This window comes from Piliocolobus tephrosceles, chromosome X, assembly GCF_002776525.5.
Source record: "Piliocolobus tephrosceles isolate RC106 chromosome X, ASM277652v3, whole genome shotgun sequence".
NCBI classification, from domain to species: domain Eukaryota; kingdom Metazoa; phylum Chordata; class Mammalia; order Primates; family Cercopithecidae; genus Piliocolobus; species Piliocolobus tephrosceles.
The window spans coordinates 90,018,599-90,039,979 of NC_045455.1; the positions used below are offsets into that span (position 1 = coordinate 90,018,599).

The 21,381-nt window shown below is 39.2% G+C and overlaps 1 protein-coding gene across 2 annotated transcripts in view; it reads right to left on the reverse strand.

Moving 5' to 3' along the window:
* The window catches only part of ATP8A2 (ATPase phospholipid transporting 8A2), a 678,655-nt gene that overhangs the window by 310,693 nt on the left and 346,581 nt on the right, over positions 1 to 21,381 (reverse strand). For both annotated transcript variants that reach the window (XM_023190282.3, XM_023190283.2), the window contains exon 25: positions 17,687 to 17,859. In XM_023190282.3, coding sequence (XP_023046050.2) covers positions 17,687 to 17,859 — 173 coding nt within the window. The remainder of the gene's footprint in view (positions 1 to 17,686; positions 17,860 to 21,381) is intronic.

Here is a 21,381-nt window from a genome sequence, read left to right on the forward strand (position 1 = left end):
CCTAACTCCACTCTAGCCAACCTGCCTCTGAGTCAGCATGTTTGACCCTTTGAAATTAAAGGAAAAAACTAAATAAGCAATTCATGCTTTATATATTCAGTAGTCATATAACTAACACTGCACAATACCATTTCTTCTCTCACAACTTGTCATCACTGCATTTGCTTTTTTTTCCCCTCTTTCCTGTTAGGTTTGTATCCCTTATCCTCAGTACCAGAATGTAAGCTCCATGAGGCCAGGGCTATGTCTGACTTGTTTATGATCACAGTTCCAGTGCCTGGAACAATGTTTAACACATAGTAAGAGCTACAGAAATATTCTTCAAATGTATCTCCCCACTTCTATTCTTACTGCTCCTCCTTTAAACCCTTCACACCCTGCTGAGAGTGACCTTTTCAAAATATATACCTGGCCAAGACCACTCAAAAAGGAAAAGACTGTCTCTTTAACAAATGGTACTGGAAAAACTGAATATCCATGTGCAAAAGCATGAAACTGGACCTTTATCTTGTAACATATACAAAAACTAACTAAAAGGAGCTTAAAGACTTACAGGTAAGAGCCAAGCTATAAAACTTGTAAGAGAAAACATGCGAGTAAATCTTCATGACCTCAGATTAGACAATGGCTTCTTAGATATGACTTCATAAGCAACCAAAGAAAAAGCAGACAAACCTGGTTTCATCAACATTTAAAACTTGTGCTACAAACAATACCATCACAAGTGAAAAGACAGCCCAATAAATGGAAACAAATTTTTGCAAATCGTGTATCTGATAAGATACTGACATTAAGACTATATAAAGAATTGCTACAACTCAGTGATAAAAGACAAGCAATCCAATTTAAAAATGGGCAAAGGATTTGAACAGATATTTCCCAAGGAAGATATTCTGGCTATTTGTAGCCAACAAACACATGAAAAGTTGTTCAACATCTTTAATTGTCAGGGAAATTGCAAATCAAAACTACAATGAAATACCACTTTATACCCACTAAGATGGTTATAACTTTAGAAAGATAAGTTTGGGCAAGGATATGGTGGAACTGGGATCCTCATGCGTTGCTGGTAGGAATGTAAAATGGTGTAGCCACTTTGAAAAAGAGTCTGGCAGTTCTGTTTTAGAAGGTTAACCACAGAGTGACCATATACCCCAGCAATTCCACTTCTAGGTATATACCCAAGAGAAATGAAAACACAGGCCCACACAAAAACTTGTAGATGAATGTTTATAGAAGCATAATTTATAGTAGCCAAGAAGCAAAAAACAATCCAACTATCTGCCAAGTGATGAATAAACTACATGTGATATATCCATACAATGGAATCTTTTTTGGCTATAAAAAGAATTGAAGTGCTACAATATGAATCACCCTTTGAAGATGTTACAGTAAGTGGGAAAAGCCCGTTGCTAAGAAATGTCCAGAATAGGTAAACCTATAGAGACAGAAAGTAAATAAGTGGTTGCCTTGGGCTGGAGAACTGGAGAGATATTGGGAATGACTAATGGATACAGGGTTTCTTTTTGGGGGTGATGAAATGTTCTAAAATGGAATGTAATAGTGATAGTTATACCACTGTATGAATGTGCTAATTTGACTGAACTGTACACTTCAAATGTGTGAATTACATGGTACGCTAATTACATTTCAATAAAGCTGTTATTTTAAAAATACAAATCTGACCACATCATTCCTTTGCTAAAATTTTTCAAAGGTTTCACAATGCACTGAGGAGCAAGTCCAAGTTCCAATGAGACTTGCAGACCTGGGTGATTTGGCCCCAGTTTTCTCCTCCAGCCTCATCTTGTACTACTCCCAGCACAACACATACACATAGTAGTTGCTCAATAAACACTAACCTAATGAACTGATTTTACAACAGACTTCAACAGTATTAGCTGTCAATGAAGCCAACTTCACCCTTCATAAGTGGCACGAGAACGGGAAAGCAAATGCCAAAGTATAAAACTTTCAAACGAAGCATTTATCCAAACTTCTTCATACATTTTTTTTTTCTATTTCTAGTGTCCAAGCAGAGATCTTAAGAGCACCCTGCACTCATGCTAACTTAGAGACATAAGGCTCCTTGGTTCCTCCAAGAGACTTTTGCATTCTCTTACATGGGTGTCAATTTCCTACAAGTAGATAGCCAAGGACATGGAGATAAAAGTAGCTAAGCAGGTATCCTGCACTGGAAAAATAACCAAAGGAAGAAAAAGTTGACCCTGACACTCTAATCATTTTCCATAGTTACAATCACCACTGTTCTCAGCATAACTTCAGCAACTGTCACGAGAAGGGAGTAGGCTGCCTCCAAGAAAGTGAAGGTTTGGGTAGCCTATCACATCATTCATTCATTCACAATATTCAATGAGTGTTCGTTGCGTGTGTCACGTCATTTCCACTGCTGAGGATGGAAGAGAAGGCTAAGGAGACACAATCTCTGCTCTAATGAAATGAACATTCTGTTGGGTGGAGACAGATTATCAATAATTAGGCGAAAGTGTAATAGTATGTCAGGTAGTGGTAAATGCTATCAGGCAAAATAAATATATGGAAAGCAACATTAACAGAGCCTGAGTACTCAAGGCACCCTGCCTTGAGCTGAGAAGGTGACATTTGAGCAAAGACACGAATCAGGTGAGTTTGCCAGGTGTCACTGGGGCAAATTCCTGTTATAGTCCTGGGGCAAAGTCTGCTTGGAGAGCCAAAGGAACAGAAAGGAGTCCAATATGGTCGGGACACAGAAAACAAGGGAGAAGCAGCATCCCGCTAGGTTTTTAAATTTAATTCTGAGAAAGACAGGAAGTCACCAGAAGGTGGTGGTGGTTGTTTTTTTCTTTTAGCTGAGGGATGTAACTTCGCTTTTAACACCAAACTCTGGGTTAACCAAAGCTGATCATTAAGGATAGCCACAGAAATCTACATCAGCCTATGGCATTAGAGAAGCTATTAAATTTAAGATTTCAGCGTACCTAAGATCAAAGGCATCTACTTGCTGAAATACAAGAGACCAAGCATCTAATTCATAATTGTACAGCCTACGTAATTTTTACTGGCCAGCTCTTCTCCCAGACCGAGTCTCACAGAGGCAGCAGTTGTGCCGGGCTGTGCTGATCTTGTCCACCGTGGTAGCTGCTAGGTCCCCAGGACCCAGAACAAGGCACGTTGTTTGTCAGGAAACGTGTTTGCAGCACATATGCTCAGTATTCATTCAGCACACACACAGATGGATTTCAAAGTCATCTCAAGAAACACAAAGTGACCTGCATCTGAAATAATCCTTAGGAGACTTGTGAATTGGCTGGAATAGCTGCAGAAAAAAGTACTAAGTTAGAAACAACAAAAACTTATGAATCACTAACTACTAGATTCAAGACAGACTTCTCTAGAATCCTGACTGAGAATCTCGGTACATGGTAATGAGAGCTTTCTGGTTTTTTCCTGCAGAATGTCTACATGAAAGCTGTAGCACCAAAAATAATGCTGATTAGCTGTGGGGTTTTGAAAAGTGGGCTAATATAAATTTGTTCTAAATCAATATCCTTTCATGCACACATAAAAGCAAGTTTGAAGAGCATAATTCATATAAACTGGCGAAAAATTCTAAATCAATAAAACTTGCCTCTTAGCCCTATCAGAAAAAAACAGACGTAGTGGGAATGATGAAATTTGTTACACAGAGTTGTAAAAATGCCTTTCAAGTTGGAAACAGAAGATGCGATTTCTGCTTTCTAAAACTTACAGCAAGACTGAAATATGGAGTGGACTAACAAAGTGGAGAATTTAGTAAAAGAGAAGCATACATCATTTTGGGAAAGGGGAGAATTCTATACAATCAGCACTATCTACATTTTTAGGGATTAAATTGCTAACCTTCAACTGAGATAAGATCAATCAAGTTAATCTCAGGATAGTTTTAATGGAAGACATGGTACAGTAAATTATAATAGGGTTTTAGTTCTATGACGATAATTCTTACTTTTGCTTTTATCAAATGAAATAACTTATCGCTGCTGGAATATCATAATTTTAAACATGAAGAATTCCCAGGTATATTTTGCAAGGAAATATTCTTAAGGTTATTATCTCTTACTCAAGCAATTCTCCCCACCCATCATCCCCACCCAACTTTCCGATCCTTTTAACATACACAAATTCAGTTTACTAGGAAACTCCAGTCGATTAAAAATTCTACAGTAAGAATTTTTATTACACAGCCTGAGCAGTAAGGAAATCTAAGCTTAGTATTAAGCTGGCTTTGATTATGTCTTTTGTCTTGTGTTACACACTCGTGGGATCACTGATATCCTTTCTATATATCATGTAGTCCCTTACGGTTTCAGCAAATCCACAGCGTTACCCTGCTATCAGTAGCACATGGATTCCATACCAAACAGGCGTATTATTCAGCAAGGATACTCAAAGTCTGGCCCTGCCAGTCACCTGCCCAGGAGGATTGAGTTATGGGAGAATCCTTCATCTTCCTCAACGTTTCTCCTAGTCCTGAGTGTGCACCTAGAAAGAAGGATTTCCTACCAGGCTCATCTTCCAGGCTCCAGGGTTGCTAGGAGGCAGCAGCACTAACTGACATAAGCCACCGCCGAACCTGGAAGATGAAGACCTTCACGGTCCTGTGCAGACTGAGAGATAGGTGGGAGAATTCCTTTCTAATGGGGAACTCTGTGGACACCGCTGACTCATAAGCCAAAGGTCAAAGAGTAGTCTAATAAATACATCCGGTTGAAGCAAAGTAACTTGATACAGGAGTGAGACTGTATCCTCAACTCGTGGTTTCTCGTTCCTTTTCATCCTATAACCCTATACACTATGGTGACTAACCAGAAATGGGTATTCTGTAAATGCTAGATACAAAATCAATAAATAAACAGGGATTTTTTTTTTTCTAGCTTCAGATAGATTGATAGCCTGTAACTGGGAGAATACGGGCTTGGCAGAATCCTATCTGCACCGGAACTGAACACTCAGCAGCTGGTGGCAATTCTAAACAACCCACCATGCTGGAAATGAGATCCTCCTCCAGGACTCCCTCTGACATGTGCTGTTTTACAGCAGTGTTCACCTCTACCCCTTTCTCACCATCCCCAAGCACATCCAGTCAGTCACCAAGAATTACAGATTCTAACTCTTATATGACTATAAATCCGGATCATGGGCTGTCTTACAGCAGTGGTCACCTCTACCCCTTTCTCACCATCCCCAAGTACATTCAGTCAGTCACTAAGAATTACAGATTCTAACTCTTATATGACTATAAATCCGGATCATAGTCCATTCCAGAGAATCTAGGAATTCCGTTCAACTTTTCTTTTTAACACCTACTATGTGGCAGAGACTTGGGACCCTAGTGGAGGTCTACCCTGTCCTAAACTGAAGTATGACAAGGGCCTCTACCTTGCATATGAACTCTAACTTGACCTCCATAGTGTTGCCTTCTCCTAAGGCTCTGTTTGCTTAAAAAAAAAATTTTTTTTTTTTTTTTTAATATAGAGATGTGGTCTCACCGTGTTGCCCAGGCTGGTTTAGAATTCCTGGCCTCTCACCAGCTTTTTGCCTCAACCTCCCAAAATTCTGGGATTACAGAAATGAGCCACCATGCCCAGCCTGTGATCTAGCTCTGTTACTCTGCTCAAAATACTTTAATTCCACACCGTTATCTTCAGAATAAAGTCTTTCAGCATGGACTCCGGAGTTCAAACCCTGGAACCGTTCATTAATATCTGCAGGACCAGCCGGGCATGGGGGCTCACACCTGTAATCCCAGCACTCTGGGAGGCTGAGGAGGGCCAGTCTCTTGAGGTCAGGAGTTTGTGACCAGCCTTGTCAACATGGTGAAACCCTGTCTATACTAAAAATACAAAAATTAGCTGGGTGTAGTGGCATGCCCCCGTAATCCCAGCTACTAGGGAGGCTGAGGCAGGAGAATTGCTTGAACCTGGGAGGCAGAGGTTGCAGTGAGCTGAGTTCACACCACAGCACTCCAGCCTGGGCAACAGAGTGAGATTCTGACTCAGAAAAAAAAAAAAAAAAAATACCTAGATGACCTCAGGAATATATCTTTGCTCATCTATGCCTCAGTTCGCTAACCTATAAAATAAGAGCAGTAACTTTCCTCTTCATTTTCAGGATTCTCAGGAGTAGTAGATGCTAAGCGTTTGCAGAGGGTCTGGAACTGCAACAGCTTGAGTGCTAGCATCGTGATGGCATTAGGATATTCCACCACACACTCATCCCTTTGAGCTTACTAGGCTCTGTCATCTTCCAACATTCAGCTTCATAGCACCTCATGCTGTGACTGTGTTAGTATTTGTCATAACCAGACTGGCCTTCTCACCACATTGAGTCCTCTGTGCCATTTGTGTTCACCCAACAACCTTAAACAATAGGCACTTCCTCAGTTGGGTCACAGTGAACAGCCTGGCCAGTCCTGGGAGTTGGCCTGACAAGTAGTGTGGTTACCTGTTTAACCACACTAATAAAAGCCTGTTTCGAAAAAGATGAGGATCAAATACAAAATCGATCTTACGGAGACCTATAAGATGTTTAAAAGTCCTCTCCTAAGCAGAATGCTGGGTACCAGAGGCTGGGAACAGTGATGAGGAGGGGAGATCCAGAGGGGTTGGCTAATGGGTACAAACATACAGTAAGATAAAAGGAATAAGATCTCAAGCTCAGTAGCACAACAGGGCAACTACAGTTAACAATAATTTATTGTATATTTCAAAATAATTAAGACGGTGGAGTTGGAATGTTCCTAACACAAAAAATATGATAAATGCTTGAGATGATAACACCCCAATTACCCTGATCTGATCATTACACATTGTAAGCCTGTATCAAAACATCGCATTTATCCCATAAAATAGTACAACTAGTACGTATCCATAATTTAAAATAAAAAAGTCTCCTTCTCCCGCAACATTATCTAAACACAAGTGACACTAAACCAAAGAAAACTTCAGTTTGAGACATTTTGAAACAGAAATGTACAAATGCAAGACACCCAGGGATGAATTACACTGAAGACTCCTGGCAGCAGATTTCAAATAAAGGAAACACATATATGACCACAGAAAGACCCTACTGTTTCTTTAACCTCTCTAATTATAATATTTCAAAACTTCGTGAAATGTTGGTATCAGCCCTTAATTGCATTCATTATTCATTATTTTTAAGTATTATAACTAGGTTTATATTGGCATAGGCTAATACTACAGTTACAGGTATACAGGATTATCAATTCAGATCTAAGTGTCGTCATTAAATTAATATCATTCAACATTTACTTTTTCCCTTAAAAAAAGACTCAATCTCCTTCTATACTATTGTTAAAACTTGTTCCCATATTTGATCATTCAAAATTCATTTCTCATCAGGGTTTGAAAACATTGAGCTTAAATGTATATTCATGTGTTCATGTATCTACATAGAAACACAGATTCCCTACTATTGTTATTCTGTTTCAGAAAAAAAAAAAACTCGGTATCTAGTCATCATGATTTTTTAAAGAGAAATTAAGAACTTAAGGTTCAATTATGTGTAAAGAGGAAAGATAATTGTGATAACACGGGACTCCTAATTTCTCAAGCTCTAATATCTTCAAACAACACCCATCCATTAAAACAAACAAGAGTAAGGAAAAATGCACAAATGATTGACAGGCAGTTTTAACTTCGCACTTGTATATTTGTGAAAGGATTATCTTCAACTTGGTGTATTTACTTTGGTCTTTAATGATTGGTGTGGCCAAGTGGTGAAAGGACGCCACTTACTTGCTTAGTAAAAGAAAAAAATGCATGTTCTGTTTTGCTCAGATGACCCAGGTGCCAAGAATTTGATGGGGTGGTTGGGGAGGGGGTGTCTGTCTCTCTGTCTGCCTCTCTCACTTACAGGCCTGCCAGAAACCAAACCACTGGCGACAATTCAGCCCTGGGACTCTCACAGAGCTCAGTTAACTGGTTAACAAGAAACAACAGAAACCAAATCATTCAACAGACCCTCTCAGACTCTGCTGACCCAGCGAAGCTCTGCAGATGACAATGGCCATAAGGCGCCGGCCGACATCACCAATCAAAAAACTCAAACCAAGCACAGGCTCCCGAAGTTTGGCAACTTTAGTTAGCTCTGTCAGTCTGACCTAGCTCCTGCTGAGCAGATCTACTTGTGACCCTCAATAAGACGAAATACTAAAAAAGTATAAACATTCCTCTTTGTCATTTGTTTCCTCTCTAAAGTTAAACGAGTAAGAAACAACGGGAGAGGCTTAAAACAGAGAAAGTGCAGTCTAGATGTGGCGTAGCAGCAGATGTGGCTACACCTTGCTGACTGTAATCTTGGTGCTTCCTATTCAAACTGGAGGACAGTAAAGCTCCCGGTATGGAGGTTTTCTATGGTTTTTAAAGTCATAGGCAGAATACTGGCTGTCAAAATCAGGCAAGGGAAAACATTGATAATTCAGGGGGTGACAGACGAGGGAAAGAGTCAGATGTATAGACAGGAAAACGGATAACATAATTTTCTTTGGGACCAATTAACATAAGAGCTGTTTTGCATACTTTCAATCAGAAAGGTGTCAGTGTTGTCAGAAGTGAAATTTTTTCCTAATGAAAGCTAACATGACACGTTCTTGTATTAATGAAACACATTCTAAACGATTTCACAGGAAAGAGGAGAAAAAGCACTTTAAGTGCAAATACCATCACAAGGCAAGACTTGGGGACATAAATATTCATGACATATTCCGCATGTTTAATTAAGCTCTGTTCTTGATTTTTTTTTTTTTTTTTCCTGGTTTGTTTTTCTAGCAGGAAAGATGCCAAATATTATGAGCTTCTACTTTAGAATTTTAGGCCACAGTGTGACCTTGTATCACCCTGTTTCATTTGGCAAGCTGTGTTGTCAAAAATGACATGCACTGATGAAGTAATCATTCATGAAAAAGGGGAAAGGAAAAAAAAACACAGGAAGAGTCCTGAAAAGTCATGTGTCTGTGAGCTCTTCTGGTGTCTCACAAGGGTCCCCATGTGTTGAAAGCTGCAGAGCGGATGCATGGGAGATCACACAGACCCTATTACCGTAATTCTTAGACTACTGCCAAAAGAGGAAAGGGCTTCATGACTTCCACTGCTCAGTTTGCATCTGAGCTTCTGCAAACAAACATTAGTGTGTGGAAGGGAACTTGTGCCATGTAAATCAGGTTTCAGAACCATCAGGAAAAGTAGGCTTACTACATAAGCAAAATGATATGGTAACAATTTTATAAGCCAAGAAAAAATCTCTGAAGAGACGTGTTCCCAATTACATAGCATATTATTACAGATCAACCCTCATTATTAAATGCCCCTTGGCAAGTATTCCCAACATGTTATCCGTGTCTGTTCACTCACTTGCTCGTAGCTGACATACAGAAGAGCTTCCCGTATTTTCAATCTTATGCTGAATATTTGTCCACATTTTTATCACATGTACTATATTGCTCCCCACCAAATTGTTTTATTAGTCCAGGACATAAGAAACAAAGTTGACATAGTAACACCCAGATAGTGATGATATGTAACTTTTAGTTAGAGGGGAATCAAAACATCAGAAATCCTTAATAGTTAGAAGTTGATCTTATAGAGTAATTAATGTACATTATTTGCTGCAATAGGTATTTAAGATGAGACTTGCCCTCCATTTCTAAACATGTTACCATCAAAATTAGCTTTAATTTCAAAAGGTTTCTTTTGTTTCCTAAGTTGTAAATAATTATTTAGAAACAGTTTCCTTTTCCTACTTTAGATTAATACTCAAGTGTCTACATATTCTGGCCTCTACAATGATTCAAGTGAGCTATTTTTAATATACTACAAAATCTGCATCACTCTAGTTTTATTCTAGAGAAACTATGGTAAGATCTGTGGGTGGAAAAACAGTGTTTTAACTTTGGGCTTTGAGAAATTGTTTTTTTTTTTTTTCTTCAAGATGGTGCTGAAGAACTATTACATCTGATCACGCTCATCCTTAACAAAATAACAATGAAGCCATTTAGAACCAAATAAAATTGCTGTAATCCTTCAAATAATAACATTCATTTTAGAGCTAAATTTTAAAAAATCTATCTAAAAGTGAATTCTACATTAATTGCATGCAATCAACAAATGGGCAAATATATGCTAAGCCACAATCAAACAACCCAAGGATAGACTTACAGCCTCGACAAGTTAATAATGCTCTCTGGAATAGGACGTCAAAGTAGGAAGGTGGCTTATAACTAAACGTTCAGGATGCTGAGAAATCACATCATGAATGAAACTAAAGAAAAGTTTTATTTGTGTAAGTGTATAATTGGATCCCTACCAATATGGAGGCCAACTAAAACACAATTGGTGGTACAGTTCTAATTACTGCATCTGAACTCTGTTTTGACATAATTCTGTGTGTAGTTCACAGGCTGAAAGACACCACACACAAAATGCATAACGTTCTGATTTCCTGTTATCCATCATGCCTCATTCAGGTAAAAAAGTTAAGCTGGGGAAGAAACCAAATCAGAAGAGCCAGTTCTTTTGTACATTAAGTAGTCTAAAGTTAAGACAGATGTCCACCAGGTTTTTCAATGCAGGCTGAGTGATAAGCTTAGGATAGTCTGGAAGACTGACCTGACGTTGGGAATGATACACTGCCAGTGTGTTAAAATGCTGGACAGGATATATATACATATATACATATATATACTTTCACAAAATAACTTCTAAACTGCTCCCCTTTCTTAGTGAGGCTAACACACCCCAAACTGGGCTTAGAATCCATACTATGCTCACTAAACAGAGGAGAATACGTTTTTCCCAGCAGGGACTAAGCCACTAGTTATCTGTCTCTGACTCTAAGCCAGTTCATCTTACTTTCCGAGTCTAAGGCTACAAAGCCCTTTTGCAAATTTCTATGTTGCTTATACTTGAATCCATTATTATTTTATGGAAATGATCAAGTGTCTTTGCAACTATTCATGTAAAAAACATTGTTAACCTGACTATCCATCAATTAGGAATAAATTAATTGCTGTGTTTTCATATAACAGAATGCCATTATGCTTTTAAAAAACACATTTATATTCAAATTTGACACAGAAACTGTGTATAACCTTTAACTTTGCATACTCTAAAAGGTGTAACCCTTCGTCCATTGAAAAGTGTTTTCACAGAAGGAGATCAAGACGTCACAACCAATTGTCAACAGTGCTCATCTCTAGTTGGGGGATTGCGAATGCCATTTTCTTTCTTCTTGTTTATCTGCCTTTTCTAACTTTTGACCAAAAAATATAAATCACTCTTACAGTTAGAAAAATAAACCCAAGAAGTCTTTTTAAACACTCAGTGCATGCACTCTGCCTTTTTCTCTTTCTTGTTTTTGTATCTATGATATCACAGAAGGCTTATACATGTTTATCTTTGAATCTATCCTGAAAGACAGAAGTCTAAACATATCAGAGAAAATAAATGATGCCTTTGGAAACCCTTAATTTGCACATCCCATGGAAATCCCTGCCGCGGTGTTTTCCTTTCACTCCATCTCCTGCCCAGAGACGTGAAGCCGTAAATCACATCTGCTAACGAGGCAGTGCCCAGAGGCCCCCGTGTCACCTGTATTTGCTGGGGACTCCGATGGGGCCATCACTAACGTCCTTACAGGGGGGACACTAATGATTCTTTCATGACTCTTTCCCTGACGAGACAGTCACTTTTAAGATTTCTGAGTGTTCTCAAGAGGTCAAAGTCCTCTCCCCCTGGTCGTCTGTGCTAGAGAAATTATCTCCGTTTGGACAAAAATAAAGACCTTCAAAGAAAAAGGGAAAATGAGGAAGGGGGAAGAACAGAGAACTCTTCCTTGAACATACTGAAAATGGTTTACACCTTTTCCACATAATTTTTACCCCTTTGGAGAATGACAAATCCTACAAGATTTTATATTGATTTCTTAAGTCTAAACATATAAGACAGTTGAAAAATACGTTAAAAGCAAAACTTTCGTGCCAAATTGTATTATCAGTAATAAACATGTGTGACAATGAATTAGCTGACACAGCCAACTGTGTGACTTCAGAGCATAGGCCCTGATATTATTCAGATAGAACATAAAATGCTGTCTCTTCCATTCCTAGCTGTGACCACAGACAAGGTGATATAATTTTTCTGAGGCCTTTATTTCCTTATTTATAAAACTAAATAGGATCCTGAAAAGGATACATAAATTAAGAGACTTTAATTTCTCACTTCAGTGTAATAATGTGCTTATATGGTTCAATCTCTCTGAGTCCTCTACATATAAAACCATGCTTGCTAAGGCTGTCAAAAGGCCCTGGCACTGTGGTTCATGGTTATAATCTCAGCACTTTGGGAGGAGGACGCAGGAGGATCACTTAAGCCCAGAAGTTTGAGAGCAGCCTGGGCAACATAGCGAGCCCCTCGCTCTACAAAATTTTTTTTTAAATTAACCAGGCATAGTGGCACGCTAGTCCCACCTATTTGAGAGACTGATGCAGGAGGATCGTTTGAACCCAGAAGATCAAGGCTGTTACAGCGAGCTGTGTTTGTGTTCATGGCACTGCACTCTAGACTGGGCAACAGAGCAAGACTGTCTCAAAAAAAAAAAAAAAAAAAAAAAAGTCCTAGATGTGGTTGGATGTACAGATCTGGAGCTGAAGTGAGGGGCCACGCTGGACAAGCAGATGGTGGAAGTTGCCTTCTCAATCCTGACTGGTCATTAGAATCAACAGATAACTAAGGAAAAGAGAGGTGCCATGAGGAGTTTGTAGAATTTCTAGAGTTTTGATCTTATTGCTCTGAGGAAGGGCCTGGGAATCAGACTCTTTGTTTTTCTTTCCACAAACGTTTCATTTAAAGTAACACAACTTCTGCTCCAAGGATTCATTTTTTTGTAATCAACAAACATTTCATTCAAATGAGTGAACTTTCATTGAAACATTTCAGTTTTTTAATTCAACAAACATTTCATTTAAATGGATGAATTATTTTATTCATTTATTTATATTTTACTGAGGTAAAAATCACGTAAGATAAAATTGACCATTTTCAATTTAGTGGAATTTAGTATGGTCACAACGTTGTGCAATTATCCCCTGTAGCCTGTTCCAAAGCACTTCATCATCCTCAAAAGCAAATCCCATACCGACCAAGCAGTCACTTGCCATTCTTCCTCCTCCCAACCCCTGGCAACCACTAGCCTGCTTCCTGGCTCAGTGGATTTGCCTATTCTGACTATATCACAGGAATGGCATCACAATAATACGTGGTCTTTTGTCACTGGCTTCTTTCACTCAGTGTGTTTTCAAGGTACACCCACATTGTAGCACATGTCACTACTTCATTTTTTTATGACTCAGTAATATTCCACTGCATGGATTCCTACATGAGTTGTTTCCAATTTGGGGCTACTGTGGGCAGTGCTGCTATGAACATTATGAACATGCACATACAAGTATTGTCTGAGAGCCTGCTTTTAATTCTTTTGGGTGTATACCTACCTAAGAGTGGAATTTCTGGGTCATATGGTACTTTCCAGATTTAGCTTTTCAAGGAAAATATGTTTTTAAAAAGTTCTCAGCCGGGTGCAGTGGCTCACACCTGTAATCCCAGCACTTCATGAGACCGAGGTGGGCAGATCACGAGGTCAAGAGATCGAGACCATCCTGGCCAACATGGTGAAACCCCGTCTCTACTAAAAATACAAAAATTAGTTGGGCTTAGTGGGGCACGGCCTGTGGTCCCAGTTATTCAGGAGGCCGAGGCAGGAGAATTGCTAGAACCTGGAAGGCGCCACTGCACTCCAGCCTGGCGACAGAGCAATACTTTGTCTCAAAAACAAACAAATAAACAGAAGTTCTCCAGATGAGTCCATGTGAAGCTGGTGTGAGAAGTCACTAATGTATAAGGTGAATGAGGCCATCCTACACACTAGATGGAAGGCACATGGGGAGATGCAGAGTGGGAACATGATAGGACCAGAGGTAAAACCTTGGGAAAACAACATTTCACAGGCAGCCAGAAAGCCCATAAAGGAGACAGATAACTAAGGAGAAGAGAAAGGTGCCACAGAAGAAAAAGAGAACCCCTCAAGGGAAGAACCCTCAACACCAGATGCTGAAAGGATCTGAAAATCAAGAACAAAAGGGAGTCTGCTGCATGTGGCCAGATGGACACCCGGCTATGCTTTCTTCACTCAGTGCTGGGTTTCAAGGAATTGGGATGTATGTGAGATGCAAAGGAACAGAGGCAAATACAGTAACATAGTCTCTTATTCACTACTTGCACTTACATGCCAAAGACCATGTCTCCTCTCTTTATTCATCCATGACACTACGAATTTGCAATGTAAATGTCACAATACTTGCAAGCCCACAATAGAAACCTTGGACTGGACCAGTTTGCACTTCAACAAATTACATGGCAACATCCCTGCCAGTCACAAAGTAAACTGTACTGGAGTACTGACTATATATGACCTCTCCAGGATTTTAACCATATGGAAAATATTTGGGTACAGAAATGCATAATTAGGAAATTGTTTGATTCTAATTTCAGCAACATATTTAACAAATTCTTGCATTCCCCTCTTTTTGTCACCTAAAATACTGTTTTAGTTTAAAGGTATTTATTTCTATACAACTTCACCAATCTCTGAATCAATATTGATAAGAACATGCTTCATGACTTCATAGGCCAGTTATTTTCTGAAAAAAAATTACTTTTTTCATTATTAGAGAAACAGGTACTCTCACAACTATTATATTTTGAAGATGAAAAGTGAAAATTAAGGTCAAATTTATGTTTGAAGCCACATATTGAATTTAGCTTGTTTAAATTTTTCAATGAATAGTAAGTATATCTGAAGTGTACAAGTACTTTTTTCTTTTATTTTTAAGTACATGTTGATTTTTTTTAAACCTTAAGTATGAGATCAGCCAGGAAATGTCTCCAAGAACAAGAGAATAATGCACTATCCTAAATTCCCTTTTTCAATTAATGCTTCCATTTTGTAGACTACAACAGTATTTAATTTGAAATTGCCTCTTTCTGTGCCAATTCCAGTTTGAACTCCCCTGAGAAGTCTTCAAGTATACAGCCTATGAGACACACAAAGCACTGTGAAGCAGTCACAGCAAGAAGGGGAAAAAGGTATGGGTGTGTGTGTGTGTGCGTGTGTGTGTGTGTGTGTGTGTGTGTGTGTGTGTATTTTAGTATCAAGCACCTGGCAAGAAAAGAGCATGTTCCTGTAAACCCTTACAGGCATTCCTGGCTCTCCCCTGAGAATCCAACGGACTCATTTTGATTTCCCTCTTAAAAACTTACAAGGTTTTAGCGTGTTTGCATTGGGTTACAGTTTACCAGACTTTTCCACATTGTTACTTGTTTTTGTCCACCAGCAAGTCAGGGGGATGACCCCTTGATCAACAGGGCAGTGACAGCAGAAGCGGCTGACTCACTGTGACTCACGGCTCTGAGGTAGAGTAGTAACAACCTCCAGTGTGGAGACATTCATATAATCAGGTATCCACCTACTCAGCAGCTTTACAATGAAGAAATAAAGGGAAATTTATGAATAAAAGTATTTCCCCACCATTCTTTCCATCCTTCTTTCCATTTGCATAGCCCTGATCTAAACTGCTCAAATATAATCCAGGAAAGCAAGCACAGGACCAGTACTCTAAAAAGAGAGCTCATTCGCTATGACACCAAAAGCACAAAGGAAAAACACAGAGAAATCGGACTTTGTCAAAATAATTTTGCTGCAAGTAATACCACCAGGAAAGTGAAAAGGTAACCAAACGGGGCAAAAACTGCAAATCACCCATCTGATGAGAAACTTGTACCCAAAGTAGCTAAAGAACCCTGATACCTCAATAATAAAAAGATAATCCAACTTAAAAATGGGTAAAGGATTTGAATAGACATTTCTTCAAAGAAGATATACAAATGGCCAATAAACACATGAAAAAATGATCAACATCATTAATCAACAGAAAAATTCAAACCCAAACATCAATGCAATACGACTTCACATCCACGAGGCTAACTAATCAAAAAGACAGCTAGTGACAAGTGTTAGCATGGATATGGAGGAACCGGAACAATCGCATATAGATAGCGGGAACAGAAGGGTGCAGCCACTTCAGAAAACCATCTCACAGTTCCTCAAAAGGTTACACATGGAGTTACTGCATGACTCAGCAACTCCACTCCTAGATACATACCCAGGGGAATCGAAAACCCATGTCCAAACAGAAGCTTGCACATCAATCTTCACAGCAGCACTACACACAACAGTCAAAAGGTGTGAAAAACCCAAATTCTCATACACTGAGAAATGGATAAACATGTGGTACATCTAAACAATGGAATATTACTCAGCCATGGAAACAACGAAGTACTGACACATGCAACAACAAGGATGGAGAGAACTCAGAAAAAGAACATCTCTTTTATGGCTCCATTCATGTGAAAATGTGCCAAACAGGCTAATTCAAGAGCCAAGTGAAGTAGATGATTGGTTGTTTGGGGTGGGGGTGAAGGAGTGGAGGAAGATGGGATTAACTGATAATGGATACAGGAGTTTCCTTATGGGGTGATGAAAATGTTCTAAAATTGGTTGTGATGATGGTTACATAACTTTGTGAATATACTCAAAGCCAATGAATTGGTTTCAACAGGTGAACTGTAAGGTATGTGAATTGTATCACAATCAAGCTGTTTGAGGAAAAGAGAAGGAGGCCATCCTAAAACCCAGAAGCAGTGTATTTCACTTTCAGGTGCTCTGGCCGCTGCTCCCTGCACCAGGTCCCTCACAGCTGCACCAGGCTTCCTGACTTAAAGGTACAACAGACTCATCATTCACGGTTTCAAACACATTTGAATTTGTCCTCATCCCTATGGTCCCTGAATATCCTGTGATCACAGGCATAAAAGTGACATGCCTTTCCACTACCGATGCTCCACTAGCCAGCCCCTCCAGCTCTCTGTGACCTTTGGTGACCACTCATCTTTCTAGTGGTTTATTGTCCTTATAATTCAGTCTGACTTTCATATTTGTATCAGAACTAGACCTCCACGTAGCCAGCAGTCAATAGAATGTAACAATACCCCACCACTGCCAATGGGGGGGGGGGAACCTTCCCAGACTCCATGAAGAACCTACAAAGATTTCCGGTTAGATCTTACCACAAAAATTGCTATCACATGAACCCGACCAAAGCTCCTCCTTAACTGAAAAGAAATACCCCAACAGATGTCAGAAAAGAAGCATCAAAGACCCATAAGTCTTGGAAGTTGAGCTCAGACACGTGCAGTAAGTTGGAGCCCAGTAACTTCTCAAAGGGGCTTGAGCCACTGTTTTTCCGATTTATCCCCCATGGTGAATGTGACTGGAAGCCCTGGTCCTTACTCTTTTTATCTTCTCAGAAGACAATACACAAAACCAAAATGTAAAAGCCACGAACTGCCTCTGCAAAATCCGTGCACCAACAGTTAAAAATAAATTTGTACTTTTGTTTTGGCTTTTGTAGATAAGAAACTTTAAACCTAGAATTCCCATGCATCCGTTTCTTTCATATCAACACGGGATACAGACACAGCAGAGCGTGAACTGCGCACCGCCTGCACGTTCCTACCTGCAGCATATGACCGCTTTGCACGAGAGTGCCAAATCCAGGAAGCTCCTCCGGACTTCGAAGGAGAGCGCGTACTTCAGCGTGTGGCCGTCGATGATGAGGGCCACGTCGTTTTCCTTCCCCAGCAAACTCCCAAGGTCGGTGCAGTGCTGAGTAATGGCTGCTCTAGTGGCCTGAAACGAGAGTACAGGGGAAAATCACATTTTTTGCGTGTTTAATACCAAAAACAAAATAGAATTCAAAATTAAGTTTCTTGAAATGAGAACACACTCATTCTAATATAAATATACTAACAGTTCAGCATTGTGCATTTACACATTAAAATTTCATTGGAACGCCCTCTGGGTCTGTTTTACGGGTGCAAACATCTTCATAGTGAGATCTGTTTGAAATTTACAATAATCCACTTCTTTACACTACATACACATTATTCTTGGTGCCCCTAGAATAGAAAACTCCATATAAACAAATATGCTTTTTGGGGAAAGACAGCATTATTGGAACTTGAATGGCAAACACTAACATTTCTCAGTTTGCACCAGATAATCTTTAAAGCATCCAAAAGATATCAAGGGATATAAAAATATGACAAAATATTAATTTTGAATCCTGCTGAGATCTTCGGATTAAACCATTCTCTCCATGCATCGCCAGCTTAAGAAATAAGCTGATCATTTGTCCCATGTTATAGAAAATATCTAATCAAGTTAAACTGCCGACACCTGCCAAAACATTACTACCAGTCTTAAAAGCATCTTGGTGTAATGCCCATTATCACATGGAATTAAAGCACAGAAACATTTTTTAGATTAAAAAAAAAAATGGGCTGGGCATTGTGGTTCATGCCTGTAATCCTAGCACATTGGGAGGCCGAGATAGGAGGGACTGTTTGAGCCCAGGAGTTCAAGACCAGCTTCGGCAACATAGAGAAATCCCATCTCTATAAAAAAATTAAAAAATTATCCAGGCATGGTGGTGCACGTCTGCTGCACGTCTGCTGCATGTCTGTAGTCCCGGCTGAGGTAGGAGGATAGCTTGATCCTGGAAGGTGGAGGCTGTAGTAAACCCTGATCATACCACTCCAGACTAGACAACACACTGAGATTGTTTCTTTAAAAACAAAAACAAAAAAAACAGACGTTCTTGCTTTCACAGTGATTTTATGACCATGAATAGGATATCTCACTCAAATATACGAATGTAATTTTGGACTCATAAAACACTAGTTTAAGTTAATCGGGAAACATAGAATTCTGCTGAAATTATTCTGTCTGGAAGATAACTATTAAGTAACATTCATATGCAATTTATTACATGATAATGTAAATTACAATCTTAAAGAAATATGTTTAATGAACAAAAATCCTTCTACCTCTAGTAATATTGAGGATCAGCTACTATTAAAAAGTGAGAAACAGGTTCCAGAAAACTGTCTTATTGTTCAATGTTTATTCTCAACAAGTGACTTTCGACAATTTCATAAAGATTTATTTAAGAAAGATGTGGTCTAGAGCCCTGCACTGTGGTCAGACGGCCTGGGTTCTAGTCCAACCACTCTACTTGTTACCTCTGTGACCTTCAGCAAGATACTTAGCCTCTTTAAATTGCCATTATTCTCATGCGTAAAAGAGAGCTAAAAATACTTCATAGCACTTTTCTTATGAACAAATAAACTAATCAACATAAATTATTTAGCACGGGGCTTGGCATACAGCAAACACTCAGTAAAGCCCATTCTTCCTCCTGTTACTATTTATTCATCAAGAATTTCCCCTATCTGGGCCAGGTGAAGTGGCTCACACCTACAATCCCAGCACTTTGGGAGGCCGAGGCAAGTGGATCACTTGATTGAGGTAAAGAATTCAAGATGAGCCTGGCCAACATGACAAAAACGCATCTCTACTAAAAATACAAAAATTAGCTGGGCATGGTGGCGCACACCTGTAATCCCAGCTACTCAAGAGGTTGAGTCAGGAGAACTGATTGAACCTGGGAGGTGGAGGTTGCAGTGAGCTGAGATTGCAACACTGCATTCTAGCCTGGGTAACAGCGTGATGATCCATCTCAAAAACAAAACAAAAAACAAAAACAAAAAGAAATTCCCCTATCAAGGAAAATACACTTCTACTTCAGGCAGTGAATACATGCTATCATTAGCATGTATTTATGCATTTATTACATAGGCCAAAAGCAAGGCCTCTTGCACCAGTTAGCCAACTTGTGAATGCATAGGAAAAGTTCTTGAAGGAAATTAAAAGACCTACTCCAGTGAACACACAAATGATAAGAAAGCAAAACAGCCTTATTGCTGACATGGAGAAAGTGGTCTGGAACCACAACATTCCCTTAAGCCAAAGCCTAATCCAGTGCAAGGCCCTAACTCTTTTCAACTCTATGAAGGCCAAAAGAGGTGAGGAAGTTGTGTTAAGTCTGAAGCTTCGCAGAGATTGGTTTACGAAGTTTAAAAAAGGAGCTGTCTCCATAACAGAAAAGCACAGGGTGAGACAGTAAGTGCTGATGTAGAAGCTGCAGCAAATTCGCCAGAAGGTCTAGCTAAAATAATTGATGAAGGTGGCTTCACTAAATAACAGATTTTCAATGCAGATGAAACACCCTTCTACTGGAAGAAGATGCCATCTAGGATTTTCATAGCTAGAGAGGAGAAGTCAATCCCAAGCTTTAAAATGTCAAAGGATAGGCTGACTCTTGTTAGAGGCTAACGAAGTTGGTGACTTGAAGTTGAAGCCAATGCTCCCTTACCGTTCTGAAAATTTATGCTAAATCAATTCTTAGAAATGGAAAAACAAAGCCTGGCTAACACTACATCTGTTTATAGAATGGTTTACTGAATATTAAGCCCACTGTTAAGATGTACTGCTCAGAATAAGACCCCTTTCAAAACGTTACTGCTCAGTCACAATGCACTGGGCCACCCAAAGCTCCGACGCAGACATCATTGATGAATGAATGTCATTTTCATGCATGCTTAGCTGACATCTATTCTGCAGCCCATGGATCAAGGAGTCATTTAGAGTTTAAGTCTTATTATTTAAGAAATACATTTCATAAGGTTATGGCTACCATAGACAGTAATTCCTCTGATGGGTCTGGGCAAAGTAAATTGAAAACCTTTCAGCAAAGATTCACCATTTTAGATGTCATTAAGAACACCTACGATTTATGAGAGGCGGTCAAAAGATCAACATGAACAGGAGTTTGGAAAAAGTTGATTTCAACCCTCGTGCATAACTTTGAAAAGTTTGATACTTCAGTGGAGGAAGTAAGTGAAGATGCAGTAGAAACAACGGGAGAACTAGAATTAGCAGTGGAGTCTGAAGATGCGACAATGTGCTGCAACCTCGTGATCAAACTTGAATAAACAAGGAGTTGCTTCTTTTTTTTTTTTTTGAATGACAAAATTTTATTTTTCGTATCCTATCCACAATACAACAAGGTTATGTAGCTAATACATTTGGAACAGTTTTCAGGAATACTTTTATTTTTTTTATTTTTTTATTTTTTATTTATTTATTTTTTATTATTATACTTTAAGTTCTAGAGTACATGTACATAACGTGCAGCTTTGTTACATATGTATACTTGTGCCATGTTGTTGTGCTGCACCCATCAACTCATCAGCACCCATCAATTCGTCATTTGTATCAGGTATAACTCCCAATGCAATCCCTCCCCCC